The sequence below is a fragment of the Sitodiplosis mosellana genome, unplaced genomic scaffold (genome assembly GCF_009176505.1).
Source record: "Sitodiplosis mosellana isolate CC-2019 unplaced genomic scaffold, AAFC_SMos_1.0 Smas_scaffold_27, whole genome shotgun sequence".
Classification (NCBI taxonomy): Eukaryota; Metazoa; Arthropoda; class Insecta; order Diptera; family Cecidomyiidae; genus Sitodiplosis; species Sitodiplosis mosellana.
The window spans coordinates 50,962-66,196 of record NW_022595269.1 but is presented as its reverse complement, the minus strand read 5'-3'; the positions used below and the strand labels follow the sequence as shown (position 1 = coordinate 66,196).

The window sequence follows — 15,235 nt, the reverse complement described above, 5'->3', positions numbered from 1 at the left end:
TTTTCGTATGGAATTTCGAACGTTCAAATTACGAAGAAGAAGAAGAAGGGAGAAGTGAAATTGAGCAGAAAAAACCACAACTGAATGGAAAAAGAAAGTGAATAATAATAACGGGGGCATCGTCCGAACAATCAATTTTTTTTTTCTTCTTCTGTGAAACCAGTTTTATTTCTCATCAAAACATGAAACAAATGTAAATCAACCGATTACTGTCGGTAGAAGAACAGGTTCTGACTTATAATTAATTGCGAATTTTGTTTTCGTTTGGCAAATTTATGGAATTTCGCGCATTCGAGCACGTTTATCGGAATCTGTTTGTTTTGCTTTTTTTTCCATTCTAGTAAACTTATTTATTTTTTTAAAATTTTAATGAATTATTGAATTGTTTTCACTTGACAATTTCATTGAATTTCATTTATTTGGCATATTTTACTCTATGGATTCTTCTGTCTCGTCGAATTAATTCCTAAATTCTTATCATTATAATAACAAGCACCGATTGATTCTAAACAAATAACGTTGTTTTATGAAAAATCAGTTTATATTGAATAATTCAATCTCTTTTCCCAAATATCAAACCAACTAACCAATTGCCCAACATTTTAAATTCCATTCCCCGGTAAATCTATATCAACAATTTTTCTTTTACTTTTAAAATTAAGTAAAGTTAAATAACTTTTAATCTACTTGGAGCCTAATCACAATTTGAAATCCTTTCTTCGGAAAGAACTTCTTTGATCTGAAACTTTTCTCCAGCATCGATTCGATTCAATCGAAGAAGTTCTCCAAATATCACCTGCAGCCAACACCGATCAAAAAATAACATCACCAAACTTAAACTAAAAATGTAATCAACAAAAATGCATAACAACTGGCAAGAAACGGTAGATATCTACGTTGGAATAATCTATTAATTTATATCTATTAAATGCATTTGGATTTTAAACAACGACGTAATAAATTGATAACATTAGAAAAAAAATTTAGACAAAAATCGAAAGTCACAAAAATATTAAATGAAAAATCAACAAAACAAATGAAACCAAATCTCAAGTTGATATTATCAACCAAAAAGACTGATAAACAGAATCTGTTTGACAGATAAATATCTAAAAATGGAACAAAAAGACGCAAAAACATCGGTTGAAAATTCAATATTGTAAACAAAAATCGAGTAAAAGGTAAAAAATATGTCGAAGAAGTAAAAAAAAAAACAAAGTATCGTACAACAATTTTCACGTAGAGAGCATCAAAATGAGTATTTGTACCGGTAAATAAAAAAATATTTCGTATGTCATGTTTATCCAGGACGCCTCTATGATTCTTATGAAATAACTAAACTTTTTTTCGTTAATAATGCACACCCCTAACACGGTCGCCTTACAAAATCGTCTAAGTACATTTTTTTCTCGTTTATCTCCTTGATCAAAATCTCTTCAATTCTTTAGATTCACTTCTTTGTTTTCAGTTTCGTTCAAACTCATATTAGAACTCTATAGAGCTCTCAATCGAATCTCATCAAACGGCTTTATGAACGGTTCTCTCGTGCCACCTCCTCGTTTCGGTTGTTTTAAACTTTTTCTCGCAGTATTTGCACGGATGTGTTTTTTCACCGTGCGAGAATTTATGTTTGCGCAGATATTTCCTCGTCGAGTAGCTGTTGGAGCATATTTCGCATTTATAAGGTCGTTCATCTGAGTGAAATGCATAGCAATGCTCTTGAAGCTGTGACGGGCTAATGAATGATCGATTGCATTCGTGACACTCATGCGGTAGTCGTTTTGTGTGCATTCGCATATTGTGTTTGCTTCGTGTGTCTTGAGACACAAATGATTTGCCGCAGTGATCGCAAATGAATGGCCTTTCGCCTGTATGCGAACGCATGTGAATAACTCGATTTGAATTGTTTTTGAATGCTGCACAACAGTAGTCACATTTGTATGGATTGCCTTCCATGTGTGTGAATTGCATGTGTCTATCGTAGTTCATCGGTGTTTTCAAGCAGATTGGACACTGTTTTCGCACTTTGTTTTTGATGTGACGTCTCATATGCTGTCGCACATTCTCTTTGCAACTGAATGACACCTTATTTTTTGGACACATATCGCAATAAAACAATTCCGATGTTGAATCGTCGTTTCTTCTGCGCCTTGTCCGCTTCTCTGGTGATGGTTTTACATTTGGCGGTTTCACTTCGATTAAATCTTCACTATCACTGCTGCTGCTGCTGCTGCTGCTGTCTACGACCAAGTTCATTGACTGGATTTTATTCTCAGTTAATGGTCCATTTGACACCTCTTCGGACGTTGTTGTGGTATTTTGCTTATTTTCGATGGATTTTTCCTCTTTTGGATCAACATTTTCGCAGAGTTCTTCCTCTTTTTGCTTTTTATTCACTGCTTTTTGGTCGGAAGCAGCAAATTTTGGTTCAAATGTGGTGCAATTTTGCTTACACTTTGCAGATTTTCGTTCAAAACTCTCACATTTTTGCTTCAAATTTCCTTCTTCCTGCTTGAAATTCACTGCTTTTTGCTCAATTCTTTCAGCTTTTGGTTCACCATTGTCTAGAAACTGTTCACGATCGTCTTGATCCACTGGCTCCGCTTTAATAGTCACTATCAACGGTGATTCCAACACTCCATCGTTCACGAAAATATTTTCCACATGCTTATGATCGTCGGAATGCTTATGTAAAATATGTGATTCCAAATCCGCACCCAATCCAAATTCACTTGAGCATTTTTTGCAACAGTACGTAAACACACTGAACTCGTTTAATAACAAAAATCCACAGGCTTGGTCAATTGTTAAACACATTTTAATCAAAACAGCAGCCAAATCATTCTACGTCCATGCCGAGTGCTGGTCGAAGTGTTTATGTTTTAATCAGCTTTGCTGAAACCGATGGTAAAAATAGGCATGCCAATTCCAATGCGAAACTGGAATCTTCCAATCAAATGTCACAACAATCATTCGCATTGTTCACTTTTTTCAGTTTCCAGAACTTTCCATTTTTATTCATTCCAGCATTTCTAGTGTTCTCGTTCCAACTTCCAATATTGAGTATGGACTGAGAGAAGGGGCAATTGTATTGATGTTGTAAAATCTGATGATTAATTACAAGAAAATATTTGAAATTGAAAGATATTCTCTTATTTTTTTATATTCAGACTGGAAATTTTTTAGCGGTTTCAACATACATTCGTCCATTTTTTCAATGCAACTTTTATTTCATTTTCATATTGACTTCAAATCATTAAACCACAACTTCATTTTCTTAGCATTTTGATTTCAATAAGGAAAACGAAGCAAAATTTTTAAACATTTCTTGTGCAAAAATCTTGATGAATGAATTGATACGTCTCTATTCTCTAACCAATTCGTTTTGATTTTAGAAGTAAGAAAAATAAATTATGAATGAAGAATTTAATTAACTACATTTCATAAGAGATTAGATTCAACGTTGAATGGAATAAGCTTCAATTTCGAATCACCCAATGAATTTAATGAAAATATTCCAGTCTAAGTGCACTGAAAGTTGTTTTTTTGAAAATTTTCAAGTTGAAATTTTCAACCAAGAAGCTAAAAAAGTCATCAAGAAATGCATCAGACAAAATGTTAGTAGGACTGGATGGAGCTGACTTTTCGGCATATGTCTCAGAAAAAAAATTCCTTCTTTTGAGATGCCAAAATGAACGCACGCCCACATTTTTTAATTGTGTACGAATTTAACAATCGATCCACCCTATTATACATTCAAGTTTATGGGAGTGTTCAAAACTGAAGAATGTTTTTTTCCGTTGAATACAAGTGATAAGCACATGACAAATACCCTAGAAGACCTTCAAAAAGTTCCATACACACATGCCAATGTTTATACGATATAAAAGAAAAAAGTCGATTTTTATGAAAAATCGACCCCCTTAAATTTCACACCAAACGCGATTTCTCAAAAATCAGCCCGACAATCTTTTATCAAAAACTGAGCGTTTGTAGCCGGCTACCATACCAACAAAATGGCATATGCCACATATCCGAGAAAAGGCATTCTTGGCATAGGCAATTCATCAATGAACGGAATTTGAACGAAGAGTCGCATTCTACGATGTAATTGCTGCCAAAAATACAAATCTACTGGCTGAAAAAGGCTCACGAAAGACCATATCCGCTCAATTTTCGACGAGCAATCGATTAAAAGTGGTCACAATGCGATCTGAGGGCATTTCATGGTCGAAAAATAGGTTGGATTTAAGTGAATTTTTCAACTTGCTCTATTTTCACTGAAAATGATGTTTTTGTCCGGAAAACACGTGAAATAGACCTCTGACGACATTTTGGTCTTAGAAAACTGCTATTTTTTCGTGAAAATAATGGGAGTCCACGAACACTTGAATATCCATTTCGTTGTCATTTTGGTCATGAATCGGCATTTTGGCATCTGAATGTATGAAATTGAACTTTTGCTCGGGGGATACATAAAAAATGCACTTTCCAGAGCTTTGGTGGTTGGGAACTAATATTTTTTAATGAAATAATGAGAATCCACAATCGTTTCAACACTCTTTTTATGGTTATTTTGAAATTTAATCATATTTTACCGCATTTTATAATGTGCAATTAGAGGAAATTGGGACTTTTTCAATGGTAGTGGAAATTAGATAGTGCAATCTCCAGAACTTGTCAAATTAGAATGCAAATGTGTTACCCAGGAAATTGCAATTTCCTGATAATAAGACCTTAAAATAGACATACTTCTGGTAAAAATGTATTTTTCCAAAAAAAAGCCTTACAAAAGTAGTGATATCAGATGAAAAACCTCTAGACGAGGTTAAAATGGAGTGACGTGGATTTACCACTCAAAATGACTGATATCATTTTGAGTGACGCTAGGACGCTGTATTACAGGGAACGAAGTTCAAAAGGGTTTTTCGCATTCACTATTGTGAAAATTTATTTACAATAAGGAAAAATATCGCGTCACGATTTTTGAATTTAGTCTTCAAGTCAAGCTTTAAAGCGTTTTGCCGTCCAAAAGTCGTGACGCGATATTTTTCCTTATTGTAAATAAATTTTCACAATAGTTAATGTGAAAAACACTTTTGAACTTCGTTCCCAGTAATACAACGTCCTAGCGTCACTCAAAATGATATCAGTCATTTTGAGCGGTAAATCCACGCACGGAGCGTCACTCCATTTCAACCTCGTCTAGAGGTTTTTCATCTGATATATATCAAGAAAATTGACAAAAATAAACCAGATTATACAGATAGAAATTATCTGTTCATCCAAAAATGGCAGAAAAGTTTGGGATGACGAATATAGTTAACTCTTTTTATCTGCCTTATGATGCCGATATCGAAAATATATGCATTTTGAACACATTGATATATTTTCAGTAACGTTCTGAAATGTCTATCGAAATTGAATGAAAACAATTACATATTTAATATTATCGTTGCAATTTGCCTCAAAAACAATCTTCAGTAGAACATAAATGAAATGGAATATTCTTTAATTTTGTATCAAGGAAAACGCTATTTCAATACAATGTATTACTTATATTACTTATCTGAACATTTCAGAGTGTTTACATTGAAAAATCGTTGATTTATGAAGTGCGGACATCGTGAAGCGATAAAAAACCATAAAACCGACAATTTGTCGGCGACAAATGATAAAGAAACAGTTTATTTCATACCAAATCGAAAGCAGCATGAGGATAAAAAGTAGTTTATGTGTTATCTTTATCGTGCATATGAGCAGAAAGCAAAGACGAACTCATTTCGAAACACTTCAATTTCTAATAACGCTTGGGCAGCTGCGATGTTTTATCGAATTGTGTATACGAGTGGTGTAAATGTGTATTGTAATTGTGGCTACTTCAACGGAATAAATTTTAGATTAGATTCTCTAAGTTTTTAGTTTCACACGAAAGTACAATTCAGTTTCTAGTCAGCGAAGTTGAATTTTTTCCTAGGACAGCGCCCGTTCTGCGAATAAAAATACATTCATTTGCGACTGAATGTTCAAATGAGCTGGCTGGGTTGTTAAGTTGAAGTTAAAGTTACGAACATTTTTCGTTGAGTGCGAAACGATCACGAGAGCAAGCTACTAATAAAATCATTTATTTTTTCATCTTGGTATGGTGTGATGAACTTTTCATTCTTATTTTGTCGTTGCAACAAATTTCAATCAAATTCGGTGTGTAATTTCAATAGAATTGTGATACCAACTTTAAACTTGTTTGCTAAATTTATTCTAATTTCTATTTGGCAGCTGTTTCATTTCTTGGCTTGAACAATAATCGAATTTGTGAGGAAGAATCAAATTTGGACCCTCATACTATTCTAAATTTATATTTAGTGGAGCTTACGTAAGTATTTTTCAATTCATTTTCATACAGAATCAAAAACAATGAAGTTAAAATGTTAACTTTACTTGCGAACGGTATATAAATATATGTACATTAAGATGTACGTCGCATTTGTCATAGTTAATACCAATACAACTAGTCAATGAGAAATATCCGGAGATATATGCCAAGCATAGAAACTCAGCAAACTGAGATTGGAAAATTTTGATTTTGTGACTTGCCATTTGTGCAAATTTATGTGGGAAGTGAATTTGGGTCACATTTTTCAATGTTTCCAATCACATTTTTTCTGCCATAAATTCACTTTACCACAGATATTTGCATGGATAACAAGTCATACAAACAAAATATCCCAATCTCAGCTTGATGAGTTCCTATGCTCAGCATATATCCTCAACTATCTCTCATTGACTGAACACAACGAATACAATCGAAGCTAAAGTCGTGGCGGTAGACGTGTATGTCACGCCAAAGTAATTTTGGAATAGGAAATATGAAAATTTTCAATGAAAAAGAGCTTTAATTTTGTATGATAAATAGAAAATTAGTTAGTTTTCTTTCATTTTTGGCTTTCTAGTGTAATGAACATGCTTAAAACGAGAGTAAATAATTGTGTATATGTATCGTATGACTCATATAAAAAAGAATTTCATCCAACTCGTTTATTTATTGAATAAAATTAAACAAGAAAAACAATTGCTGAAAGAACTGGTTTTCCAAGTCCTTCGTCAATTTTATGATATTCATTCTAGTCATTGCATGATGGATCATTGTTGATTCATTCCAGACCCTGTCGTTTTCGGGATCTTACCTTCTTCTTATCGTGAAATTCATTTTTATTTCATACAACGCAGTTTGACTTGAATTTTTTTTCAACGTGCACTTATTTATAAGTCAGTTTGAAGCTATTTCACGTCAAAAAAAAATTAGAAGTCGAATTGCGTTGTATGAAATAAAAATGAATTTCACAATAGGAAAAATAGTAAGATCCCAAAAATAACAAGCCTTGATTCATTCATTTGATGGCTGTTGCGCCTTAAACATCAACAATGTAAACAGCAATGCACTTCGTATTATAAACAAATATTGCAATTCAGCGATCGGTTTTCCCCACTAAACTGATAAAATAAAATTACCATTTCAATTATCCAGAATGTACATGAATAAGTTGTGAATCACATGTTCATTTCTCGAATCGAAAGTCATACATAGATGCTGTGTGCGACTGTATGAATCGCTTAACACAGCCGCAAAGCAATCGCGTTGTAATACAACGTGCGTTTGTTGTATTTGATACTTGGGGGAATTCATTTACAGAAATACCCATAGTTTGCAACGGCTGAGTATACAAATCGACTTTTATTATTATTACTTACTTAGTACGTGATCGCCTTTTGATTTTAAAAGCTGAGTCGGTTGTGAAATTGCAATGAAATGCGCAAATGATAATTTTCCAATTTTCTGTATGATTATTTAATTTCAATCTCAAAACTGAGTGAAACTACTTGTCAAATTAGACAAATTAGACAACGTATGCAAATGGTCACTCAATTTACAAATAATTGAGTTAAATTTACTCATTCACTGAGTGAATATGGAACAAAATATTTGTTGTGAAAATCTCAACATGTGTTGGAATTCGTCACATCACAATATTTTGCTGCGCGAAAATGATTTTATTTTTCTCTGTGTTCAAAATGCACATTTTATCAATGATTCGTTTGTTTTCATTCAATCGATAAAAAGCATTAAAACTTCACTGCTGCACAAATAATTCAGAAAAAAATACGATATAACTAGTTGATAGTTTTCGATTTTCAAGTTGGACGTTTTTTCTTTATTCTGTAGAAAAGCATCGTGCTAATAATTGATTTTAATTTTTGTAGTGTTTTGACTACAAATTTGGTGAGTTAATTATAGAGAGAGCCACGGCATAATTTAGCGGGCAGTTCAGGCTCAAACGGGCAATTCTGAAATTAAAACGGGCAGCTCTGAATCGCGATTTGGGCAGTCCCAAAATCGAAGGAAATGAAGAAAGAATATAAAGAAAAACAAAGAAAATTTGAACTACACGCTGAAAACAGTCATGATTTTAGAGCTACCAAACTGTACACATACAGACAATAGGTTTCACGCGCTATCGAATGTGTGAATTCTCATTGATTGATTTTTGGTATAACTTTACTTATCATTACCGTACACATAGTGTAAAGGGAAAGTAAAGGAACATGCCCCGAATTTTTTTTCTCGCAAAATTGTCTTAGATCATCATTAAAACTCATGAAACGCGTAGAAAACACATTTTTGAGACACTTTTCCGTTCGTGTGCCGTTGTCGTTGGCGTAACTCAAAAATCGAATGAGATAATCCAAAATTTGGAATTTCTAGAAGTTTTGTATCCGAAAAATTTAGTTCAAGTTCGAAATTGAGCCATTTTTGATTTGACCCTGGGGTACTTCCCTTAAGAAAAACCTCCAAAAATGACAATTTTGTATGGGAGGTACCCGTAAATCAATTCCTAGTGGCTTCAAACTTTCTAAGGTTTCATTTTTTTTGGCAAAAAAAAGATTCTGAAAGTGTTATGTTGATCGCGTATGCGCGAGTTTAGTTTTTAGGTCTCAACTTTTCATAGCTGCGCAACTAGCGATTTAATACAACTGGCGCCATCTGGAATTTCTGTGTACAGTGTACCGAACTACACAGAATGTGTGTGATTTGTTGTTGTAAAAAATAAAAACATGGCAAAATAAACGTCAAACGTGACCACAGAGTGTACCTGTTGCGCAGCAGCTATGCAATTTTTGTCGAAATTTCTTTGAAAACATTTTTGTATAGGAGGTAACTGTACATCCATTTTTTTTTTGCCAAAAACAAAATATCAGAAAGATTGAAGCTAATCGGAACCAATTTACAGGTAACTTCTATACGAAATTTTCGAAAATTCGACTAGAATTTTAACCGATTTTTCACTGAAAATATGTTTTTTCGTTCAAAGCAATGAAAAAAATTACAGTGCGAAAAAGTACGGCATCACGAATGTTACTCTTTTTATATATTTAATTTAAATAATTGCTCTTTTCAAGCCCCCGCAAATTTGGCAAACTTCGGGTAGTTCTGAAATTTCCTTAAATTATGCCATGGAGAGAGCGGATAGCGTGCATGTGAGCGGAAAGCAAAGACGAATTCATTTCGAATATTGCGCTTCAATTTCTAATGACGCTTGGGTAGCTACAATGTTTTATCGTATTGTTTTTGTTGCATTATCTGACCTGATGCATATATTGATTCATTCCATGTTCACTAGTGATGTGCGTCACTCAACACTTGGAATTGAAAGTAGGAGTATACTTGTATGTATGTATATACAACATACAAGTGGTGTAAATGTGTTTTTTATAATTGTGGCTACTTCAACGGAATTAATTTTAGATTGGAATCTAATCATTAGATTCTCTAAGTTTTTAGTTTCACACGAAAGCGCAATTCAATTTCTAGGCAACGAAGTTGAATTTTTTCTAATGCAGCGCCCGTTGTGCGAATAAAAACACAATTTCTTTTCAATTGATTTTAATTTTTGTTGTGTTTTGACTACAAATTTGGTGAGTATAACTTATTAAATTAAATAGTTTTCATGAATTTCTAAATGAGTATATTTTAAACGAACTTATCCAATGAATTTGAAAAAAAAAAATATCCTGTGTGTGAATTGCAAAACAAGTTGTATCTCATGAACGTTAAATCAAATATAAAATCCAAAATTTTCACTTCAAAATTTAAAGTTCTCGAAAATTATTGCATATTAAATGTGTACTTTTAATTTTTATGAACTTTAGTTATTTATTAAAATTTATGGTCCGTTCTTGCCATTTTGGTTCATTATCATACGGTTAGTAATATGCGTCACTCAACACTTGGAATTGTAAGTAGGAGTATATGTATGTGTAATTGTGTATACGAGTGGTGTAAATGTGTATTGTAATTGTGGCTACTTCAACGGAATAAATTTTAGAAGTTTTTAGTTTCACACGAAAGTACAATTCAGTTTCTAGTCAGCGATGTTGCATTTTTTTCCAAGGCAGCGCCCATTGTTAGAATAAAAATACATTCATTTGCGACTGAATGTTCAAATGAGCTGGCTGGAACTGTTTTTTTTTTCTTTTAGAGATAGAGTATTGATATCGTCTTAATTTGAATACGGTCTTTGAACAGTTATTGATAGAATTTGAACTAGGGCCTGTTATCGTCCTAGAGTTTGAAGCATTTAGATAATACAATTCCCTTGTGGCTTCGTTGCTTTAGAAAATAAAAGAAAAATATAAGAACAGTAATTCAAAAACACCAGTAAACACCAGTAACAAAGTACCACCAATTAGGGTTTCGTACATTATACGTTGAGTGGAAAGCGATCACAAGTAAGCTGATCAAAAAAATCATTTTTTTTAACTTGGTATAATGCATTATAAATTACAATGCATTATAAATTACAAAACATGTGACGAACTTTTCATTCTTATTTTGTCGTTGCAAAAAATGTCAATCAAATTCGGTGTGTAATTTCAATAGAATTGTGATACCAACTTTAAACTTGTTTGCTAAATATATTCAAATTTTTTCTTGACAGCTGCTTCATTTCTTGGCTTGAACAATAATCGAATTTGTGCGGAGAAACCAAATTGGGACCCCCTACTATTTTATATTTGCAGGAATATACGTAAGTATTTTTTCAATTCATTTTTACACAATCGCGGTTTGGAATACTCGTGAAACATAAAATTGTGTTTCCTATTAATGATTATAGTTTGAATTTATGTACATATCTCTACGAATAAACTCAGATCAGATTTAGAGTTTGCTTAATTTAGAAACTCCATAGACTTTATTGGTTTAAATAGTTTCAGTAAACTAAAGTTTGTGTTTTTCTATTTGTGTTTAATAGCATAAGTGCTTTGGATTATCACATATAAAATGAACGAATTCAAAATGGAAGATATTCACAAAATCATGGAAAGAATGCTAATTATGAATTCTGCAAATCCGCATTCTAAAAAGACAATTCATATGCCGTTGGAAAAACTTGATCCAAAATTCAATAATAGGCCTATGCAATTGAATAGAATTTTCCCTCCTTCATCTTCTAACACAAATATGGAACTTTCACAAAAAGAGAAAATGCTAAGGGATGACATCCTAAAAGGAGTAGAGAATATTGTGCGTAAATACACTGTATCTAGATCGGAACTTATTGATATCCTGTCACAAAGACCCTCAGATGATTCTGCAAATATAGAAGAGCGCCTGCAGCAGTTGCAATTTTTAGCATTTTTGCAAGCTATGAGTAGTAAAAATGGTAATGATGGTGATAGTGACAGTGATGACAATGATAGCAGTGATGACACTGAAGTCGATGAAAAAGATGGCGATAGTTCTGAGCATGACAGCGCAGTCTTCTGTGGAACCAATGATAAAATTTTTATTCGTGATAAAAAGTTAGAATCAGATATGCATTTGGCAAAGATAAGAACAAAACTGATGATGACAGTCATTAAAAAGGCAATCAGCAAAGATTACCCATTTTTGTGGGGTGCGGAAATGAATAAATCGCATTATGCAAATGAAATACTTTCTAATTTTGTGATTCGATCACCTGGTGATGAAAATAAATTCCAATTTTTGAGTGCAAGGTATGAAGAAAAGAATGAAATCAACAAAAAAATCCGCAAAATTGATATTTTTGAAAAACATGGCGAATACAGTATACACAAATTTTTCAAATCATTTTGTGATGCCATTGAAGACTCTCTGTTCAACGAAACGTTGTCAGGGAAACCTTATGATATTGCTGACATCATTATTATCACAAACAAAGAGTTAGATTGCAAAAGGATTTTCGATTCACATGAACTACAAGATAATGAATTTTCATTCATTAAAGAGGGTGCAATAGTTTCATCAATCAAGACGGAGCGCTACGATGATATAAAACAGCAAATCAATCCTTCACAAGACTACGGGAAATATGTCTTACCATTTTTACAAAAATTGAAATTTATTTCGTTCCCAAATGAGGAAGAATTTAACATTTGGTTGGATAATGAGCTCAAGGATGATATTTTGGAGTTTCTAGATGCAACTGAAATTAGTTCTATTTCAGCTGATCAGAATAGTTTTCTTAATTTTGATGGAATAGAAACTCTTATCAATGTCAAGGCTGGATTCTTAACTCCGGTAGATGGTAAAACTCTTTTCAATGAAATGGCCAAACAATTCAATAATTTAATGCATCGTGAAATAAGTAGGGATAATATCTGCAAACTTAAGTCGTATGGACTCTCATTTGAATCAAACTATGTCGATGAATTGAAAAAAAGATTGTCTGCAGATAAAAGACTTATTGTAATAAGCACAGAATGCCCCCAACTGAGTGCAATCAAAATTTTGCAAAATTACAAAAGTTGGAATACGATAAAAACAGCGGAATGGCTCCATGATAATGATTTCATTTTCGTAAATTCCGATGGATTCGTACATTACTATGAAACACAAAACATTATTAAGAAATCTTTTTACTCAGATCAGTGTCCAAATCTTTTACTAATAGAATGCGTTTCAATGAATGTTAGTGACTTTTTTTACATTATAAATACCTGTACTGAATGGCTTGAATCTGTGGCGGGAAAACAAATTATTATAATTATCGAAGATAAACACGAATCAGAATTTATCGATTTATTTAGAATGGATAAGAATATTCATGTAATTAATGATAAGAACATTAGTTTTAAGCATCTAACAACAGATGTACAGGAAAATATTTTGGAGGAAAAAGAAGGTTATATTGATGGATTAACCGAAAATGATGCAAGAGAATTGATGCATCCACAATGTTTATGGCAACTCGTCGCTAAAAATACCTTCAACAAAAAGAATCTGTCGAGGGTTCCATTTTTTCTTCGAAGCAAAATAGGGACTTGTTATGATAAGTAATACTGCTGTAATGTACCTATGGTTTGAATGTACACACACAGAAACCATGTGGTTTTTTTCACCGTACTTGTGGAGTATACTAAGAAAAGAGTTTACTCCACAAGTACGGTGAAAATAAACCACAAATAGTTTTTGTGTGTATACAGCAGCGCCGTAGCCAGAAAAAAAATTGGAGGGTGCAAAATCGAAATTTTTCTTTTGTTGCACCTTTGAAACCCGATTTTGCACCCGATTTTGTTGCACCTTTGAAATTTTTGGAGGGTGCAATGCACCCATTGCGCCGGCCTGGCTACGGCGCTGGTATACAGTAACCGCAAAAAATTAGGAATCTATATATAAAATATTTTTTTAATACAGATATTTCACCTGCATATAAATCTATTTGGTATTTTTTTGAGATGCTTTACCGAACGTGCATGAGTACGCAAATAAAAATTCATATCCAAATGTGCTCTGAATGTGAATTGAGCACAAATTTATTGGTGAGTCATACTATATTTTGGAGCATATTGAACGTACATTTTGATATGGATTTTTATTTATATATATATCTATACGCGTTCGGTAGGGTAAACTAAATAGGTCCCCACAGAAAACCAAAACTAAATTTATAAATCAATGGTTACATCTTGAGCACATTACTGGTTTATCGCAAGAAAACTCTATCAGTTGATAAAGCTACGAACTACCAAAGCATTGCAGAGATACGGATGTTAGTTTTACAAAGTTTGAAATTTCACAATCGTATGTAATTAACCTAGGGATTTCACGCAAACTTGAAGGCCGAAGATTTTACTAAATAGCTGGAAATAAAACCATTTTATGTGTAAACTATAATATTATATATATATAATAGATATTGCTTCTTTTCATTCATAAACTCGAATTTTTTAGAATTTTTTGAATCTAAAAACCGCTCCTGGTTCTGGAAGTGGATCCTCAGGATGGACCAGGGCATTGTCAAACCCAGTCTGATCCATCTTGAAGATCCACCAAAACCCACTTCCAGAACATAATTTTCAAGGTGAATGTTGAAATATTTCGAAATAATACGGATTTTGGTGAAACCCAGAGAATTTTAGAGAAAAGAGAGAAATATTGAAATTTTAGATGAATTTTAAGTTGCGTGAAACCCCTAGTAATTAACATAACTTTTTTGTTAAAATCGTTCTTTGTAAAAGAAAATCTTCAATATGAGTGTGAAAATGAATTTGAAAACTGCAAATTTGTATCAATAAATCATCATATTTCGCCGTTTTAGCACTACATGTAATGCAGGCTACAGATCTAGTTTTTTTTTTTCTAGGAAAGAATAAGCGGCAGATGTCAACCATTCTCCACTTCCATTGGATTTCAACGGTCAAAGTGTATCTAAATGCAAGTGGAGACGGTGTGTAGAAAATAGTGTAGAAAAACTTTCAAAATGGGGAAGGTTCTTTCTAAGATTAGGATTAATTCATTTTGATATACATATTAATTATTCTAAATAAAGCAATTATCATCCAAATTGTAACATAGTCTAAATTGTAATTGTGAAAAATTGTTCAGGATAACTGAGAAACAATTTGTTTTTGTTTTTTTGTTACTACTTGCAGGAGCAAAGCGACGCTCTGTGGTCTTGTTTAAACCTCTTTTCCAAGCACCGGTTCGGACATAGAAATATGTTTACCTAGACAAAGCATAGACGCATACGGACGACCGTGCGACGGACGTATCACCAGAGCCATCGTTGTTTGCTATATACTGTATTCATACACACACACACGCATGCGTCTCGCAATGCACGATCGCCCGTTGATACGTTTTTCTCACGGTCGTCCGTATGCGTCTATGCTTTGCATATTTATCTTGCATATTTCTATATCCGAACCGATGCTT

At 33.1% G+C, this 15,235-nt stretch overlaps 2 protein-coding genes across 3 annotated transcripts; one reads left to right on the top strand and one right to left on the bottom strand.

The window, feature by feature from the left end:
- Positions 1–135: 135 nt before the first annotated feature.
- LOC129568860 (zinc finger protein 267-like) lies at positions 136–2,873 on the bottom strand. The gene has a single exon (XM_055447189.1). The coding sequence runs from the start codon at positions 2,815–2,817 to the stop codon at positions 1,519–1,521; it is 1,299 nt and encodes a 432-aa protein (XP_055303164.1). The 5' UTR covers positions 2,818–2,873; the 3' UTR covers positions 136–1,518.
- Positions 2,874–5,621: 2,748 nt separating this feature from the next.
- On the top strand, positions 5,622–14,864 carry LOC129568856 (uncharacterized). 2 transcript variants are annotated; one of them, XM_055447183.1, is made up of 4 exons: positions 5,622–6,140; positions 6,277–6,373; positions 10,995–11,084; positions 11,310–14,864. In XM_055447183.1, exon 4 carries the CDS (start codon positions 11,339–11,341, stop codon positions 13,355–13,357), a length of 2,019 nt encoding a protein of 672 aa, XP_055303158.1. In that variant the 5' UTR covers positions 5,622–6,140; positions 6,277–6,373; positions 10,995–11,084; positions 11,310–11,338; the 3' UTR covers positions 13,358–14,864. The 2 variants fall into 2 exon arrangements, with proteins under 2 accessions (XP_055303158.1, XP_055303157.1); XM_055447182.1 differs by having other exon boundaries at positions 5,622–6,201.
- Positions 14,865–15,235: the final 371 nt, after the last annotated feature.

Bases quoted from the DNA above. Each gene is read 5' to 3' on its own strand.
- LOC129568860 (XM_055447189.1), bottom strand. From the start codon at position 2,817: ATGTGTTTAACAATTGACCAAGCCTGTGGATTTTTGTTATTAAACGAG.
- LOC129568856 (XM_055447183.1), top strand. From the start codon at position 11,339: ATGAACGAATTCAAAATGGAAGATATTCACAAAATCATGGAAAGAATG.